We start from the raw sequence: 18,902 nt of genomic DNA, 5'->3' as shown, positions 1-18,902 counted from the left end.
CTCTCTGTGGCTATCATAAATAAAAAAAATTTTTAAAAACTGGTGGCATTTAATTCTATTTTTATACTGGGTTGGTCAACGTGTTGGAAGGGAGATAGATAATCCAACACAATCCTAGCTGAGAGAGGAGAATTCATTCCCTCTGAAAGATTCAGCGGATTTCACTCAGTTCATAATCAGTAGAATATGATTCTTGGTTTCCAAAAGCCCTCGTTACATTATTTTGTTAATCATTTTATTTAAACATCTAAATAAATGTTGGCAATTTACTATATAAATTACACATTATTGAGAAGTAAGACATAACCAGTGGTAATTTAATTACAGCCACAAATTTAATTAAACAACTAGTAACCCTGTTCTCCTTCAAAGCACTTAGCACAATTATACTTAATTAATTTTTGTAATTATTAATTTAATCTTGGTGTCCCTAATTAAATTATAAGAACCAAGAAAGTAGGATTCATGCTTCTCTCTTGTTCACAGACAGATGCCTGATGTCTAGCACAGACCCCGGCACACACAGGGGCTGAACAGATGCTGGCTTAAAACTAGACAGGAATTTCTTCCTTATCTTCCACTTCCCTCCTTTTCCAATTTCCCAACTTTCTTCCTTAGTTTTTCTTTGTTTGTTAATTTTCTTTTTTGTCTTTCCTTCATTCCTTTCTCCATCACTTCCTCTCTCTTTCCTTCTACAGTGAATGATTACCTCCTATGTAATGGTAGCTGTGCTGGATCCTAGCCACAAAAGGATGACCAGAACAGGGACTTAATCCTTGAGAATCTCACAATCTAGTTGAGAACCTAGTTGTCCCTTCCTCCAGCACTTTCCCTGCATTCTCCCCAAGCACTGAGGTTAAGGAACCTGACGGTAGGTATCCCTGTTCGGCTCCAGTTCCAGCTCATGGCCTAATCCCCGACTCCTAAGGTGGGACCTTCACTTACCCCTGTCTGCCTTTGCCCTCTCCTGGCAGCCTGACCCACCTGCTCCATGAGGAGGGACAACCTGACCTGGGAGAGTGAATTTGTCCTCTTGGGGCTCTCCAGCGACAGGCAGACCCAGGTTGGATTCTTTGTCCTATTTGGGGCCGCCTACCTGCTGACTCTGCTGGGCAACGGGCTCATCATCCTCCTGATCGGACTGGATGCACGACTGCACCTGCCCATGTACTTCTTCCTCTGCAACCTCTCGGTGGTGGACATTTGCTACACCTCTAGCGGGGTCCCCCAGATGCTGGTGCACTTCCTCCTGGAGAAGAAGACCATCTCCTTCATCCGATGTGGGGCCCAGCTCTTCTTCTCACTGGCCCTAGGGGGTACCGAATTCCTGCTGCTGGCCGCTATGGCCTACGACCGCTACGTGGCTGTCTGTGACCCCCTGCGCTATGTAGCAGTGATGAGCCCAAGGTGCTGTGTTGGGCTGGCCGCTGTCTCTTGGCTCATAGGCCTGGTGAACTCTGTGGTGGAGACGGTGGTCACCATGCGCCTGCCCACCTGTGGGCACCACGTGCTGAACCACGTGGCCTGTGAGACTCTGGCATTGGTCCGCCTGGCCTGCGTGGACATCACCCTCAACCAGGTGTTCATCGTGGCCTCCAGTGTGGTGGTGCTGCTGCTGCCCTGCTGCCTGGTCTCACTGTCCTATGCCTACATTGTGGCTGCCATTCTGCAGATCCACTCCACCGGGGGACGTCGCAAAGCCTTCGGGACCTGTGCGTCCCACCTCACAGTGGTCTCCATGTCTTACGGGATGGCCCTGGTTACCTACATGCAGCCCCACTCCACGGCCTCTGCCCAGCAGGACAAGGTGGTGGTGCTCTTTTATGCCGTGGTGACCCCCATGCTGAATCCACTCATCTACAGTCTGCGCAACCAGGAGATGAAGGCTGCTCTGAGTCGAGTTCTGATGAGGAGTTCTGAATCAAAACTTTAGGATGCCACTTTGTCATTAGAGGCCTCACTCTGAAGGCCATGGACCTTGGGGTGTGCCCTCTGGCATGATGGATGCACGAGTCTGTGCATGTGCCTGTGCATGGGTGTGCATGTGCGTGCTGTAAGGGAGTGGGTAAGGGGATCACAATCTGCATTACTTTCTTTTTAGGTAATAGGGAAATGGATTGTATCCCTGGACTCTGTTTTTGGTCTCTGACTTATTCTAAAAATGGGAATTCCAATTTATAAATACATACACCCTACGGAAAACGAAGTGGAAAAAGAATAAAAAGATACCACAGCGTATACGAATTAGAAAGGAAGATCATATCAAAAGCCAGGGCAGGGCACAAAAAAAGAAAGTATATTTCCTTCTAAAATCTACAACCATATATCTCAGCTTTTCTGCAACCAGCGAGAAGAGGGACGAGACGAGAGAGCTGTGATTTACAGAATTCACTGTGCCCAAGGGACCAAACAGGCATTAGGCCAGAGGTGCAAAGGTCACCCATGTGACTCACAGATGGCCCAGCCCAGCTCAGTAGGGTGGGGAGTTCACACAGGGACGTGGAGCCAGATTCAGAGTAAAGAACCCCACAACCCTAACAAGCAGGACTGGACCGTGCGTGACTCATGTGAGCATCACTCTGCATGCCTCTGTGCTCTCAGACTTGCAAGTGGTGGCAAATGGCTGGCCAGGAAGTCAAGCGTTCGGAACCTCAAACACATAGTTTCTACATAATCAGGTCTAAGGATATACTCTTCTGAAAAGAGAGATGTATTCAGAATGCACACTTGATCTATCATGCCACACCCCGGCGGAGGTGAGCCAGGCGAGCTACTCAGCAAGGAAAGAATCTGTTTCCAAGCTTGTTCTATTCTAGTAACACACAATGAGTGACTGAGCATTAAACATTCTAACCCAGAAAGCAAAACAGCAATAATTTCGTCCAGAAAAATATTTAAAATAACATTTACAAGTTAAAATAAAACATCTCTTACCTAAATATTGCAGATATCTGGTTTGTCATACCCGTAAACAAACAAAAAACCATAAATTGAGAACAATTCAAACTTCTCATCAATCTGCTGAGAAAAGGCCAAAAGGTTACAGAGTAGGAAATGGAGAGCCTTTGTATTTCTTTATTATTATAACTTTTTTTAATTCCTTAAATATTTATTTATTTTTTAATGATAAATTTATTTTTTATTGGTGTTCAATTTGCCAACATATAGAATAACACCCAGTGCTCATCCCGTCAAGTGCCCCCCTCAGTGCCCGCCACCCAGTCACCCCCATCCCCCGCCCTCCTCCCCTTCCACCCCCCCCACCCTAGTTCCTTTCCCAGAGTTAGGAGTCTTCCATATCCATTGAAAGATGAATGGATAAAGAAGATGTGGTTTATTATAACTTTTTAAAATGGGCTCTACACCCGCTGTGGAGCCCAACATGGGGCTTAAACTCATGACCCTGAGATCGAGACCTGAGCTGAGATCAGGAGTCAGACACTTAATCCACTAAGCTACCCAGGTGTCCCCGAAATACCTTCTTAAATCCTTAGTAAAACTTTTTGCTTAAGTGAGATAAAATTCATATAACATTGGTTTCATGATTTTTACCATTTTAATGTGTACATTTCAGGGGCGCTTAGTATATTCACCATGTTGTTCAAATTTATGTCTATTTAGTTCCAAAACATTATCATCAAAAAAAAAAATTATCATCACCCCACAAGGGCACCTCATACCCTTTAAGCAGTCGCTCCCCACCCCTCCCTCCACCCAGGTCTTGGCAGCCCCAGATCTGCTTTTTGCCTTTATGGATTTGCCTACCCTAGATTCTTAACAGAAATGGAATCATACAAATGTGACCTTCTGTGTCTGGCTTCTTTCACTTAGCATAATGTTTTCGTAGCACATGGCAGTGGTGCATTCCATTTTTATGGCTGGATCATATTCCATGATATGAAAACAAACATATTTCCTTACCCATTCACCAGGTAGGAGATGTTTGTGTTCTTTCTAACTATTGGCTGCTGTGAGTAGTGCTATTATAAATGCTCATGTACGTATTTTTTAAAGATTTTATTAATTTATTCACGAGAGATGCAGAGAGAGGCAGAGACACAGGCAGAGAGAGAAGCAGGCTCCCTGTGGGGAGTCTGATATGGGACTTGATCCCTGGACCCCATGATCACGACCTGAGTCTAAGGTAGACGCTTAACCACTGAACCACCCAGACGTCCCCATGTGCATGTTTTTGTATGAAAACCTGTTTTCAATCCTTTAGGGTATATATCTTGGAGTCAAATTGCTGGATCACATGGTAATTCTATGTTTAACTTTTTGAGGACCTACCGAAGTGCTGTCCATCACAGCTGAACCACCCACCCACCCACCCAAGAAGGGTTCCAACTTCTCCACATCCTCCCAACATTTGGCTTTTGTTTCTTTGATGGCAGCCATCTCAGTAGGTAGGAAATTATATCCCACCCTGGTTTTGATTTTCATGTCCCTAATGACAAATGACGCTGAGCATCTTTCCATGGGCTTGTTGGCCATTTGTACATCTTCTTTGGAGAAATTTCCAGCAAAAATTTTTTTTTCATTTTTTATTTAAGACTTCATCCGCTTCTTTCCCCTTCCTTGAATGTCAGCTCCCTCCCTCCTTCAACCCTGCTCACCTCCTTCTCCCCTACCACCACCACCGCCCTTCATTGGCCATCCTCCCTCCCTGCTCCCACTCCCACGTGAGGCACTTAGCCCCATCTCCAGTCAAAATGTTTTAACTCTCCTTCCCTCACTATTAAGTTCCCTCCCCACAAATCAACAAAATTATCTTTTGTTTTCTCTATTGCCTCCATGTTTCAGTGTTGACCTGGTCTTTGCCCAGTGTTTGCATTTGCACAGCAAAGAAACCTCAGTTCTTTCTCTTCAGTAAGTGTGGAAGAACAAATCACAAGCTCTTATAATTTAATATGTTTTCTTTATCTTCATCACGTATCTATGGAACATCTAGCATTGAGCCGTGTAATATGCTAGTACACCTTCTGACGTAACCAAAGTACAAAATGATCAGCGAGATCACTGAATGAGCAAACTTGTGTAGGGGGATCTTTTTTATAAAACCTATTAAAGCTCGGAAGGTGTCAACTAAAGACAAGGATATTGCTTTTTTTACTGGTTGAGCTATAATGCTTCATTAAATTACAATATAGAAGGGACAGTAATCTACTGAGCCATCTTTCAATCATTATAATGAAAACATACCTATGTATATAAAATAATACTCATATTCTATTGTTTATGGCAGGAGTGCAAACATCTAGTTTATCCGAAGAAGACACTAATTCATTAAGTTACAGGTTAGGAAAAAGGACAGCAGGTCCAAAATATTTTCCTACTTACACTACTGTTTAACTTTTAGAATTTAAAAGGAATTGGGGGGTGGGGCACCTGGGTGGCTCAGTCAGTGAAGCGTCCGACTCTTGATTTTGGCTCAGGTCACAATCTCAGGGTCATGAGATCAAGCCCTGTGTTGGGCTCTGTGCTGAGCAAAGAGCCTGATTAGGACTCTCTTTCTCTCTCTCTGCTCCGACCCCCCTCCCACAACCCTCGCTCATGTGTGTTCTCTCTCTCTCTCTCTCTAAAAAGTAAAAATAAAAATAAAGAAAGGAAAAAGAATTCTTGGCCCTTATCCCTTTAAAGAGATTCAGCTTATTTGAAGGACACTTAGCAATCAGGAAGAAAAAACTAGACCCTCAAGAGACCCTTCTGAGTGGAGTATTCTTGAGGTGTTATTACAGAGCGGACTCTGAATAATCAATAATCTCATCAATAAGAAAGTTCTATACTAGATGAGAGGGGATCCTGAGCTCCTAGAGGAGAGGGTAAAGTTTAAGGAAACCGCTCCTTACTATTTGTTCATTCGGTCAGTCTGTCCAGCAACTCTATATGCCAACCTCTGCTGGAAATGAGAAAGGGGTACAGTAAAAAGAGAAAACACTCTCTATACCCTTCAAGCAGGTAGTTTGTTAGAAGTCATAAAAGGAAAGTGAAAAGGCAAGGCTTATTGGAGGGTTTCTTTTCTCATTCTACCCCCTGGCTGCAGAGAAAGTTGAGAGTCCAGGTGTGTGGGCTTCCTACTCTCACTGAACTCCAGGGCGGATGTCTCCCTTTTGCAGATGAAACAGAAGGAAGTCAGCTGCTCTAATGAACGCACCACCAGTCTGCTGGCCTCTCCAAACTGCTCTTCAGACAGTTTCCCTGCATTACTTTGTGGCAATTCAAAGTCCCCCCTGGAGTCCCCCCAACATCCCATACACTACACCTTTCCTGATATCACCACCTCCCCCATAAGTCAGACCTGTGCCACACATCATCCTGGGGGGATGCTGCTCCCCACTAGCTGCTATGACATACTCTGTGTGCTCCAAGTGATAACACAACATGACGTAGCAGGGAGAACATGATCTCCCATACCAGATCCAGTCCAGTTCTGCTCCTAGCTGGTGGAACCACTTCGTGCATTCACTTCTGCTCTCGGAGGCTCAGTTTCCTCATTTTGTAAAACGACAAAGTTGAAATGACAATCTTGAAAGTCCTTCCAGGTTTTTTTTTTTTTTTCACTTCTGTGTTCTTATTTAGCATTTTATTCTCTTCCGTGGTGAGAACTTCAGTTGCTGTTCTGGGCACTCAGGAGCCACATTTGGAGAGTAAAATTTGGCTACTTACTGCACTGATGAAAGAAATAGTTTTTGTGAAAATCTGGGGTTCCACCTCAAGTGTGAGGCTCTGAAAATCAGCGGGGTACCCTGCCAAAGCCAATCTCTATTTTTAGTATTTCCTACAGTGACACATTCTAGCCACAGGACTGAAAGGAGGAAGAGTGGGTTCCAACTGGCTAAAGAGAGGGGGTGGTGTCTAGCAGCTTTGCCCTCCTCACCTGCATCCAGCTGTGAGCCTCATCTTTACACCTGGTTAGGAAGACTTGCTTGAATTGTTTTCATCTCCATTTCGTTGGATTCTACGGCCCATCTCTCATATCTTTAATACAAATCCTTCTCATTTAGATACTGCTCTAAAGTTTATGAGGGTTTTTTTCACACATTATCTTACTTGATTATTTACTACCTCTTCCCTGACCCTAAGATACTCTGAGACATTGTGTTTGGACAAGATCTAAGAAATCGAGACTACAGGAAAACCCAACACACACCAGAAAAACAAGATATCAAGGATCATTTTTTCACTGATTTAGTGGAATTTGAGGCAAATCATTTAAACTCTCTTGGCCTCAACTTGTTCAAACAAAGAATGAGAAGCTTAGCCCAAAAGATCTTTCCACACAGAAACTCTTTGAGATTTATCTCAAAATATTTTCCTCTCCCAAAAAGAACATGTCCTGAATCTTCAAAAATAAGATGAAAAGGTTCCACCTAAAGCAGTGGTTCTCAATCTTAGCTTCCTATTTTAATTGTTTGGGAAACGTTACAAGTTACAAATACACTAATATCTGTGTTTCACTCACCCAAGATTGTGACTCAATTGCTCTGGAGTATGGTCTGGGCTTCTGGAGTCTTCAGAGTGTGCCACGTGATTCTTCTGTGTAGCTACTATAGCAGGCACTGCTCTGGTGTCCACCATGGGTCATGTGGGATTTTCATAGGCAAATCCTACTATCTAGACTTTTTCCCTCCATATCAAGCTTCTCCAGTGGGCATCCAAATGGACTTTTCCAGCAGTCGGACTCTTCTCCACATCCCTGTGGTCTCTCCTTATTCCTAAACTAGTCAAAAGCACTATCTCCTCCCCCCAAGTTGCAAAGACACATAATGTGAGTATGGCAATGCAGCTAGGGGGGTTGCTATCAACAGACAAATAAAGACTATAAAATTGCTCAATTTTACGATGGGAAAATATGACATGTTTTCCTTTGATAGAGGCTAAAGACCAGCAAAGTAAACAGGGAGGCGTTCCAAGGGCAAACCTGTCTCTGCTATGACAGAAGGATTTACACATGACAAAGCTCAAAGGGTTTCAGAGGCACTCCCTTACTGACTTCATCTGTGGGCACCATAAGGTTCCAAATGCTATCATTGCAACTACGTGATGTATGCATTCATCTTTTATAAATCACTTACTTTGCCATTCAAATAAATGTCAGCATTTCACCAAGGAAATAGCATAATCACAAGAAGTTGGGACATAATTATAGTTAATATAATGCTCTACAATGAGGCCCTGATCTTATCAACCCAAGAATAAGCCTGATTAATCAGCACACTGAGAACCAAGTGAGTGATTTTCTCAGTCACTGACCCAGCCTGGCTTATGGGAGAGACAGGAAGAACCACGAGCTCCAGCGTGAGTAGCAATGACAAGGAGGAAGTCCAGAACACAAGTCCTACATCTTAGGATCAGAGAATAATCCTCAAAGCCCCTACTTTAAACTTTTTTTTTTAATTTGTGTACTCAAAAAATTTTATTGTGAAACAATTCTTAGAAATCTTTGAATAAAAAGAAAAATCACATGGGCACCTGGGTGGGTCAGTCATGTGAGCATCCAACTCTTGATTAAGGCTCAAGTCATGATCTCAGCATCATGAGATCAAGCCCCGGGAGCGACTCCACACTGAGCATGGAGCCTGCTTAAGATAGATTCTCTCTCTCCCTTTCCCCCCAAGCCACAGGCACTCTCTCTGTGTCTCCCTCTGAAAAAAAAGAAAAGAAAAATTGCAAAAGGTCCCTGATTTCAAGAAGCTCCGAGTCTAATGAAAAAAAAAAAAAAAAAACACATAGAAATTCTTGCAGTCCTACTTGAGGTCCTTTGTTTAGGCCCAGACTATGAATTCTGATTGAATCTGGCCTCTCTAAGCTACCTCCTCCTTCCTCCTGCCTCCTGCCTAGCCCACCTGCTGCATGAAGAGTGATAACCTGATCTGGGAAAGTGAGTTTGTCCTCCTGGGGCTCTCCATGACAGGCAGGCCCAGGCTGGATTCTTTGTCCTATTTGGAGCCGCCTACCTGCTGATCCTGCTGGGCAACGGGCTCATCATCCTCCTGACCGGACTGGATGCACGACTGCACCTGCCCATGTACTTTTTCCTCTGCAACCTCTTGGTGTTGGATGTCTGATACACTTCTAGGAGGTTCCTCAGATGCTGGCACACTTTCTCCTGGAGAAGAAGACCATCTTCTTCATCTGATGTGGGATCCAGCTCTTCTTCTCACTGGCCCTGAGGGATACCAAGATCCTGCTACTGGCTCCTATGGCCTGTGACTGCTACATGACTGCCTGTGACCCCCTGCATTATGTGACAGCAGTCTCTTGGCTTATAAGCCTAGTGAATTTTGTGGTGTAGACACTGGTCATCATGCACCTGCCCACCTGTGGGCACGTGTGCTGAACCACATGGCCTGTGTGGATGTCACACACACCATGTTGTAATGGTGGGCTCCAGGGTAGTGGTGCTACTGGTGCACAGAGCTGAATGCTGGCTAGGAACCCAGTTGTGTTAATAGAGAACTACAGACAAACTCAGAAGTAGAAAGAGAAGGCTGCTTCCTAAGGACAGTGAAGCTTGTACTAAGTCTTTCTTAGTACTTAATACTAAGGATTAAGTATTAGTGCAACTGTGCACATTGTGTGGTATGTATGTGTCCGTGTGTGAAAAATGCACTCTTTGTTTTTGAAGACTTATATAGATAATGACTTAAGTTCTGAAATCTTCTTTGTAGCTCTGGCCCAGGCTCCTCAAGATTCAAAAACAGTTTAAATTAATCAGAAATGTCAAACACTTGTTGACTGGGTGAGCTTTAGCATAATCCTCACAACCACATTCACCGCTGCCCTAAATGTCAACTTGGCCTCTACAGTCAATCACCAAATACCACGTTTAATGAACACCTCTTCCTTGCCCTGCCTGAAGCCCTTGCTCACCACAGTTACCATCCCGACATCCTCCTCCCAAGTGCTGGGAGCAATAAGGACCTGGAACACCATTCAGATCTCAGAAAGAAATATCAATCAGTAAATATATTTGTGTGCCATATACCACACCAGGTGCTGCAAGAGACATACAAAGTCTGGGAGATCCTTCCCACAACCTGGAGACTAGAAAGATAAGAGATAAGTGGGAAAAAGAAAGAAGAAGAAGAAGAAGAAGAAGAAGAAGAAGAAGCAGCAGCAGCAGCAGGAGGAGGAGGAGGAGGAGAAGGAAGAAAGAAAGAAAAAAAAAGAAAGAAAGAAAGAAAGAAAGAAAGAAAGAAAGAAAGAAAGAAAGAAAGAAAGAAAGAAAAAGAAAGACTGCAACATAATCCTACAATGCAAAAAATACAATAAGGGAATATTTGGTTAATTTCCAAATACAAGATAGAGATTAAAAACCCCACGGAACTCATAAAATTCTCCCATGAAGGGGAAAAATCTGGATGGTTTGCAAAAGCATTAAAGGGGAGGAAAAAATTAAACTGGACCATAGAAAATGGGCATATTTGGACAGTTGAGGGAGTCAGGAGAGACGTGTTCATTCCTGTGTGTGGGGGAACGACACAAATGAAGTGAGGAGGTAGAAAAAACGGAGTTCTGTCTGGGAAAGAGTGAGCAAACCAGTTTGGTTAGAGCCAAGACTTCATTCTGAGGAGTTATGAGGCGGAAATAAGGCTGCAAAGAGGGGATGGGCTTGGTAGGGCTGTGAAGACTCGGTCAAGGAATTTACTTTAGAGGCCCTGGCAAGACAGCAGAGTTTTTGATTTAGGGACTAACACATCTGATAGGTGTCCAGAAACTGTCCTCTTCCTCTGCCCCAGGCCTGTTGGACCAACTGAGACAAAAACCAATAGCACAGACTTTTTCTTCTTTTAGTCCAACAAACTCAATTTTATGCTTAACTAGAGGGAGTTAAGTGAAACAACTATTTATCATTCAACTTCCTCTAATTAGGGTGGGCTTCGTAGAGTGGGTAGATGAGGTTTCAAAAACCAAAAGAGTTGGGAAGAATGTAGACCAGAAATTATTTAAAACATAAGGAAATGTTAAAAGTAAAAGTGAACAGATCTTGAAATAGAGATTGAACAGAGGGTATAACTGTAAAGTGCCTTCTACTTTCCTCTTTTTTTTTTTTTTAATGAAAAGATAACCATTCCATCTGAGTAACACTCTGAAGACTGAGTAAAAATAAACAGTTTACCTAGCATTTTTGTAAGCGTCACCTCTGATAACAACCTTGTTGTTTCTGATCTCATGCCATATCTCAGGAGGCAATCCTCTGGTTAGACAGGTCCCATCCTGGTTAAGGAGGGATTTGGAGTCTGCTTTTTTATTTATTTTTTTTTTAAGATTTTATTTATTTATTCATAGAAAAAGAGGCAGAGACACAGGCAGAGGGAGAAGCAGGCTCCATGCAGGGAGCCCGATGCGGGACTCGATCCCGGGTCTCCAGGATCACACCCCAGGCTGCAGGCGGCACCAAACCGCTGCACCACCAGGGCTGCCCTGGAGTCTGCTTTTTTAATACTGATTCACAAAATGGGTCTGAGTCTCAACAAAGGCATTAGGCTGGCACAGCCTTCATACTTTTTTTTCCTCCCCATGGGAAATAAACCAATGCATGAAGCCTCGGAGAGAAAAACTCAAGTCCACAGTGGGAACTATATTAGGAGAGGATTTCTAGAGCCACTCAGAAGATAAAGGAGGGAGTAAATAAATGAGCATGAGGGACCATCGTTCTGTGACCATTCTGAACAGATCTGGGATTTTCCATGGCAGAGGATCCTGATGGCAAGACCTCCTTGCTTTGGGAGCAGAGCACAAATGCAGCCTCTTTTATCTAGAACAAAAATCTCCCCCCTACAGCACTCTTTGCTTCACATAATCACACAACCAAGATACCACTAGAGACCAGGGTTCTCAGCCTGGAACTTACTGATAGGTTTTCAGGCCTACAAGCACCTGGAATTGTGTGTTTAAACGTCATCTCATCCACAATGTTATCACCTCCTGAGAAATTTGTAATGATATGCTCATTTGTATGACTAGACAGTTTGCCCCTGGCTCCCTACAAGACTGTAAACACCATGGCAGTAGAAATGACGTCTGTAATGCTCACTGCTTTATCCTCAGCATGGGGCACTGTCTATAGGGAGGCACCCCAAAAATATCTGCTAATCAAATACGTTTGCAAACAATCTGCGGCCCTGTAAAAGGTTAACATATCCTGACTTCTGTATTGCTTTGGATTATGTTTTTAAATCTTACAAAATTTCTTTTATGAAACCTCTAGCAGTGAGCTGTGATATTTGCCACAGGTCGATAAGATAGGGGTTTCAGCTAAGCCTTCCCGACACCACAGAGCTGAATCAATAGGAAATGCTACCAGAAGAGTGCTGTGGAAGCCTAGCACATGGTCCAAAGTCCACCAATCAATCTGATTTCCCATTGATTTAATCTCCAATTTATTTTTCTTAGTCTTTTCACTTCTTTTCTCATTAGAACAGCTCAATATAGCAACATTATAACTCATAACACAGAACAAAGTTTAAAGAGCTAGTTTATCCAGTTTAAACAGCTAGATAACTACATTCCCCTTTATGTCTTCAACAACAAAAAAATAAAACAAACTCTTGTCTCTTTTTTTTGTCTCCCTTAGCTGATGTCAAAAGCTACTTAAGCGCTAAGCAAAATAAGTCACTCAGAGAAAGACAAATACCATATGATTTCACTATGTGGAATTTAAGAAACAAAACAAATGAACAGGGGCCCATGGGTGGTTCAGTCAGTTAAGCATCCAACTCTTGATTTCAGCTCAGGTCTCGATCTCAGGGTCATGAGTTCAAGCCCTGCATTGGAGTTTGAAAAATAACTTTTTTTTTTTTTAAATGAACAAAGGGTGAGGGAAGAGACAAACTAAGAAACAGAATCTTAATTACAGAGAACAAGCTGATGGTCCACCAGAGGCGGGTGGGGGATGGGAGAAAGAGGTAACGGCCATCAAGGAGGATATTTGCTGTGATGAGCACCAGGTAATCACAGTGTGGAATCACTATATCGTACACCCAAAACTAATATTACACTGTATGTTAACTAACTGGAATTTAAATAAAAACTAAAATAAAAAGTTGCATAAGTAAACTAATCTCTGAGAATCACAGCCCCTTAGTGAGCCTCCAGTGGCCCCCTTCAGCATCAAAATCCTTTCTCAATGATTTCTTACCCACCACAAGTGGTTTTTTCTTTATCTCACTCATACCAAGCCTATTGGCCTGATTTAACAGTTGAAAAAAATTGAAAGAATGGGAAAAAAACAAGAGATGTCAAAGAAAGAAAAAAAAACAAAACACTAGTCTTTCCTGGTGACTAGAAAGGTCCTTGCCATACTCGAGTTTCTCTACTTTTTTCATACTGATGCAGATACAGAAAATAATAATAATAATTTTTTAAGTATTAGCTATGCAATACAATAATAATTATTAACCAGTTACAATGAATACTAATGTGTCACGTAAATACATTACCTACTTCAATCTTTGCAATTACTTGTTATCACCTCAGGCAATATGCCAGGAAACTAAGGCATAAAGGGTCAATTATACATAGGCATTCACATTACATCATGTAAAATAATCTGTATTTTAAAACATTAAAACACTACTGAAAGTAATGAAATCTTAAATAAACGGAGAAGCATACCATATTCTTGAACAGAAAGGCTCAACATCACAGATCTGTATGTTTCCTTATGCTGAATTATACATTTAGCAGTATCCAATTTAATTTTCCTAAAAAGAAATTTTTGTTTGGGACCAGATACTATTATTTTTAAAATAATAGCCATGAAAATTGGAAAAGAAGATTAATGAAGACTCGTTTACTAGTCATTCAAATATCATAAACCTAAAATAGTCAAAATGCTGTGGTGGTGGCACACATGATTATAGCAAGATAGTAAAACAGAAGAGAAAGTGTAAAAATAAACCAATATGCATAGGGATTTGGTAATGATAAAAAGTAGCTTTTAAATAAGCAGAGAAAAGATATATATAATAAAAAGTGTTAAAGCAAAAAAAAAAGTGTTAAAGCAACAAGCTAATCATTTGGAAAAAAAATAGAATTCATCCACATAGGATATCTTATATCAGAATACATTCCACAAAGACCAAGTATTTAAATATAAAAATGAAAGCATAAAAATGCTAGAAGAAACTAAAAGGCAGGGTTTTTTTTATGATATCAAAGTGAGGAATGCCTTTAAACTATGAGACAAAATCCAAGCAATCATTATTGTTTTAAATAAATACAGCAATAAATAAGTACAGCAAAAAACAAAAACAAAATCTGCATGGCAAAAAATATATTATAAAAGTAAAATGCAAAAACACGCAGAGGGTAAGGTGGGAGGCAGATACAATGCAAAAGGGTAACGTGAAGGACTTCTTTTGGGATGATAGAACAGTTCTGTTCCTCGATTATGGCTAAATGAATCTGCACATGGGATAGAATTGCATCAAATCACATATACACACGAATGCAGGTTTGAAAGAAGAGGGAAAACTGCATACACTCTTCTTAGCAGCAATGCACCTGTATCAGTGCATTGCTGTATCAACCCAGTGTCCAGATCATACTATGGCAATGCAAGATGCCACCACTGAAGGAAGCCGGGTGAAGGGGACCTAGGGCTCTGTACTATTCTTACAACTTCCTGGGAGTCTATAATTGCTTCAAAACAAAAAGGTTTTGGGGTACCTGGGTGGGCCTGTTGGTTAAGCATCTACCTTCAGCTCAGGTCATGATCTCAGGGTCCTGGAATGGAGCCTGACATCAGGCTCCCTGCTCGGCACACAGTCTGCTTCTCCCTCTGCTCTTCCCCCCAACTGTGCTTGCTCTCTCTCTCTCTCTCTCTCAAAGAAATAAATGAATAAATAAAATCTCAAAATAAAAAATGTTTTAAAATTAATATTGGTATCAAGAAAAATTAAAATGAAAGCCACTGAGGGTGGGGGAGTGTTTTGCCTCTTGTATCAAAAACAAAGAGCTCTGGCAGCCTGGGTGGCTCAGCAGTTTAGCACCTGCCTTCAGCCCAGGGCCTGATCCTGAAGACCCGGGATCGAGTCCCACATCAGGCTCCCTGCGTGGAGCCTGCTTCTCCCTCTGCCTGTGTCTCTGCCTCTTGTCCTCTTTGTGTCTCTCATGAATAAATAAAATCTTAAAACAACAACAACAACAACAACAAAGAGTTGATTTCTCTAAAATATAAAGAGCTCCTGTAAGCCAATAAGACAAAAAAAGCAAAAATTCAAATCTAAAATTAAGCGAAGATATAGACTGTTTACAGAAAATAAACACACAAATGACTCTAAACATAAAATAATAAACCTTACTCAAAATTGGAATCACACAAATGACAACTCTACTAATAGGCCATTTTTTACCTAACAGATTGGCAAAAAAGGAAGTGTGAAAATAAGTGCACTCATAAATTGCTGATGGGGAAGTAAATTGATCCAAACCTATAGAGGACAGTATCTGTCAAAATTAGAAATGCACATGCCACTTGACCCAGTAATCCCATTTCATGGAATTTATCCTACAGTTAATTGGCACATGTGCAAGATTACTTATGTAGGAGATTCATTCAACATTGCAACATTGTCATAATAGGGAAAGACAGGAAGCAACTTAAATGACCACAAACTAGTGACCATTTAAAGACATTGTGGTGCATCTATGTCAAAACAAAAACAAAAAACGGTAAACCCCAAAGTGAGGAAATGCTGCGTGTTCCCACAATGTGAAGATCTCCAAGACAATTATTAAGTAGAAAGAGCAAGGAGCAGAGCAGCATGCATACTGTGCAGCCATCTGTGTAGAAGGAGACTAGGAGAACATAGTTAAGAAGCTAGTTAGTTAGTTAGCTAGTTACTAGTATAGAATACATAAGTAAGCTGGTTGACTGGTTTGGTAGTTTGATATTAGTGGCTTTCTGCTATACAATGAAATATCTCGAGGACAGACATAAAACTATTAAGAATGCCTCAGAGGGGAAAGGTAGGAGAGAGATTTTTTTAACATACACTCTTTAGTACATTTTGAATTTTTAACCATGCAAATATATTACCTATTAAAAATACATGTTTAGAGTAAAAATATAGAATAATCTGCATCTGCACAAAGATTTTAGTCCATGAGTGTACTTCTACTCGGCAGCATATACCCCAAGCAGTAGGGAAATTGTTTTCACTCTCAGAGAACATTAAAATTTGTCCCTGCCAGGAATCCAGTTGGGAGTTAAGACTCGGAAATTTGCACACTGGTGTCTTTGAGCAAAAATTCTTACGCCTGCCTTAGAGGCACCCAACTCTAAATAGAATTTTTTTTTCCGAAATTACTTCTAGAAATGTTTGTATAGTAATTGGAGCAAACTATTTGAAAATAATATTTAAACATAAGATTTAATGGGGTGATTCCTAAAACGAAAGGAGTTTAAACAGTTTTGGGACACAAACTAAGTGAAACTCTTGAGTCTTCGTTTTTCAGAACTAAAAGTACATGCTTATTCAATCAACATGGGACTTTGTGACTTCTGCTTGAGGAGAAACAAAAAAAGTTCCAGAGACAATTTGGAAATGGGGAAAATCGCAATGTGAGATTCTAAAGGAAGAATAAACATGGAAAAAGTCTGGCTGCCACTTAGACCTCAGAGGGGCAAAAACCGAATGCAGAACAATGGAAAGAATCATGAGAAAAGAGACGGGTTGGTGTCGAGAAACCTTCCAGTGGTTTTCACAAAATTAAAATCAAATTCTACAAGTGTGGCGAGAACGAAAGAATCTCCACAGAAGGGAGGGCTCCTCTAGACATCACAGCCCTGGCCACTGTGGGCCACAACTACTGTCCTCTGGGGCTCCCATGGCAACCATCACATTATCCTCAGGAGGGATGCTCCTTCCCCATCCACACCCTAGCTCAGCCATAAGCACATTTTCTCTTCATTCCCTGGGAAGCTGTTGAGATCACATGTACTGTTAATCAAGAATTTTTGTTTTTAAGATTTTATTTATTGATTTGAGAGAGAGAGAGAGAGAGAGAGTAAGAGAGAGAACACAAGCCAGGGGAGCTGCGGAGGGAGAGGGAGAAGGAGGCTCCCCCTGCTGAGCAGGGAGCCCGACTCGGGGCTTCATCGTGGGACTCAGGCTCATGACCTGGGTCAAAGGCAGACACTTAACTGACTGAGCCAACCAGGCGCCCCTAATCAAGACTTTTTTAACTTTTTTTTTTTTTAAGATTTTATTTATCCATTCATGAGAGACCCAGAGAGAGAGAGAGAGAGAGAGGCAGAGACACAGGAGGAGGGAGAAGCAGGCTCCATGCAGGGAGCCCGACGTGGGGACTCGATCCCCGGTCTCCAGGATCACGCCCTGGGCCCAAGGCGGTGCTAAACCGCTGCGCCACCCGGGCTGCCCCAAGACTTTTTTAACTTAAAGCTGCCGTGGAATGGAGGGGATACAAAACGGAGAGTAGACAAAATTTTACATTCTGAATTTCTGGACAATACTGGCTCTCTGAGCCCCAGGGGGCCCCATTTACCAGTGTCCCAAGGAAGGAGTCTCACTCAGAGCATCCCCAGATTTGACTCCCCCTCCACTCCCCAAGGTGGGGAGCCCAGAGTCGAATCCAATGGGTATCTCTCTGCCCATGAAGCTATTTCTGCGTCCGTGGGCACTGGCTCTGTCATCGTCCCCGAGTCCCCTCTGGGGGTCCGGATGAGACCGTGCCACCTAGGCCAGCTGGGAGCCCCTGACCAACAGAAGTAGCTGCCTGCACCCCCCTCGGAGCCGGAGGTTGCTGAGGATGAGGATATAGGGATGGACAGAGGTGCACAGGTAGATTAAAATCTGCCAGGGCCAGTACCAGTCACTCTGCGAGCAGAAGAAACCCGCAGCATCGATGACCAGGGACGCAAAGGACAGAGCATACAGAATGAGGAAGGAGACGAGGGACTTCAGAGCCCTGGTGTGAGCCTGGCTGCTGGGGTCCTGCAGGCCGTGGCCACTGCGCCGCATCCTCCCCCTGTGTCGCCTCAGGGAATTAATCAACAGTGCGATGGACACCAGGAAGACAGAGCAAGGCACTGACAAGGTGATGAATTTCAGGGGCAAGAAATAGTGAATTTCCAGCCTCCTGCTCCACTGCTGGAAGGTCATGTTCCCGGGGTATTTTCTGATTAGGAATCCTTGATACACGGCATGGTTTCCCCAAAAGAAGAGCAGGGTGACGAGGAAGGAGATCAGGAGGGAAGCCCCGAGGAGCCAGGGCACCGAGCCTGGGAGCCGCCACCTCAGCCAGAGGAAGGTGGGGTGGGTGAAGCTGGCGATCTTCATGCAGAAGAGGACGCTGAGCCAAGAGCCGAACCAGAAGGTGGCCGAGTTCAGGAAGTCCCAGTGGAGGCCAAAGAATTGCCGAGCCGGGCCCGTGCTGTACTCCTCCAGGTGGAGGTAGTAGTAAAAGTTGTTCATCATCCCAATGCACTGCAGGCAGAAGCGGGAGGCGCCCAGGCTAAGGAGGATCACGTCGGAGGGGAGCAGCCTCCCCCGCCGCATCCTCTCCCTGCTCAGCACCAGCACGATGAAGCCGTTGGCCAGGATCCCCAGGACACACAGCAGGACAAAGAGCAGCATGAAGAAGGCGGACACGGCGGGCTGCATTTTGGCCTCTCCGCTCTTCCCACCACTCTGAGCCTTTGTCTTGGCCCCTGGCCTCCTCCCTACCCCCGACCCACGGCCCCCCTTTGGATCTTTCCCTGGGGATGTGAGAAGACCGATGTCTTCCTCTACATCTGAACCAGAGCCCACTTAGAAGGCAGATGCTTGGGCTCCAGGCGACACGAGAGCTCAGTTCAGTGAGGATGCAAATTCCCCACGGGTTCGGTTACCACGAGGCACACTGACTGCCCCTGATTTGCCTGTTCCGCT

General features: G+C 43.3%; 2 protein-coding genes, 1 long non-coding RNA gene and 1 pseudogene across 3 annotated transcripts in view; 2 read left to right on the top strand and 2 right to left on the bottom strand.

The window, feature by feature from the left end:
- Nucleotides 1-18,902, bottom strand: part of LOC140605296 (uncharacterized) — a 169,868-nt gene that overhangs the window by 104,317 nt on the left and 46,649 nt on the right. The gene's annotated exons all lie outside the window — the stretch shown is intronic.
- Nucleotides 992-2,070, top strand: LOC140605295 (olfactory receptor 2F1-like). The gene has a single exon (XM_072777552.1). It carries the CDS (start codon nucleotides 992-994, stop codon nucleotides 1,931-1,933), a length of 942 nt encoding a protein of 313 aa, XP_072633653.1. The 3' UTR covers nucleotides 1,934-2,070.
- Nucleotides 8,854-9,452, top strand: LOC140605374 (putative olfactory receptor 13C6; annotated as a pseudogene).
- Nucleotides 17,444-18,658, bottom strand: LOC140604447 (taste receptor type 2 member 41-like). Its single transcript, XM_072775717.1, has one exon. The coding sequence runs from the start codon at nucleotides 18,633-18,635 to the stop codon at nucleotides 17,709-17,711; it is 927 nt and encodes a 308-aa protein (XP_072631818.1). The 5' UTR covers nucleotides 18,636-18,658; the 3' UTR covers nucleotides 17,444-17,708.

Source organism: Canis lupus, chromosome 15, assembly GCF_048164855.1.
Source record: "Canis lupus baileyi chromosome 15, mCanLup2.hap1, whole genome shotgun sequence".
NCBI classification, from domain to species: Eukaryota; Metazoa; Chordata; class Mammalia; order Carnivora; family Canidae; genus Canis; species Canis lupus.
The sequence above is the reverse complement of the archived record's forward strand: the minus strand, read 5'-3'. Positions and strand labels throughout refer to the sequence as shown.

Coding starts and splice junctions, on each gene's coding strand:
- LOC140605295 (XM_072777552.1), top strand. CDS start 992: ATGAGGAGGGACAACCTGACCTGGGAGAGTGAATTTGTCCTCTTGGGG.
- LOC140604447 (XM_072775717.1), bottom strand. CDS start 18,635: ATGCAGCCCGCCGTGTCCGCCTTCTTCATGCTGCTCTTTGTCCTGCTG.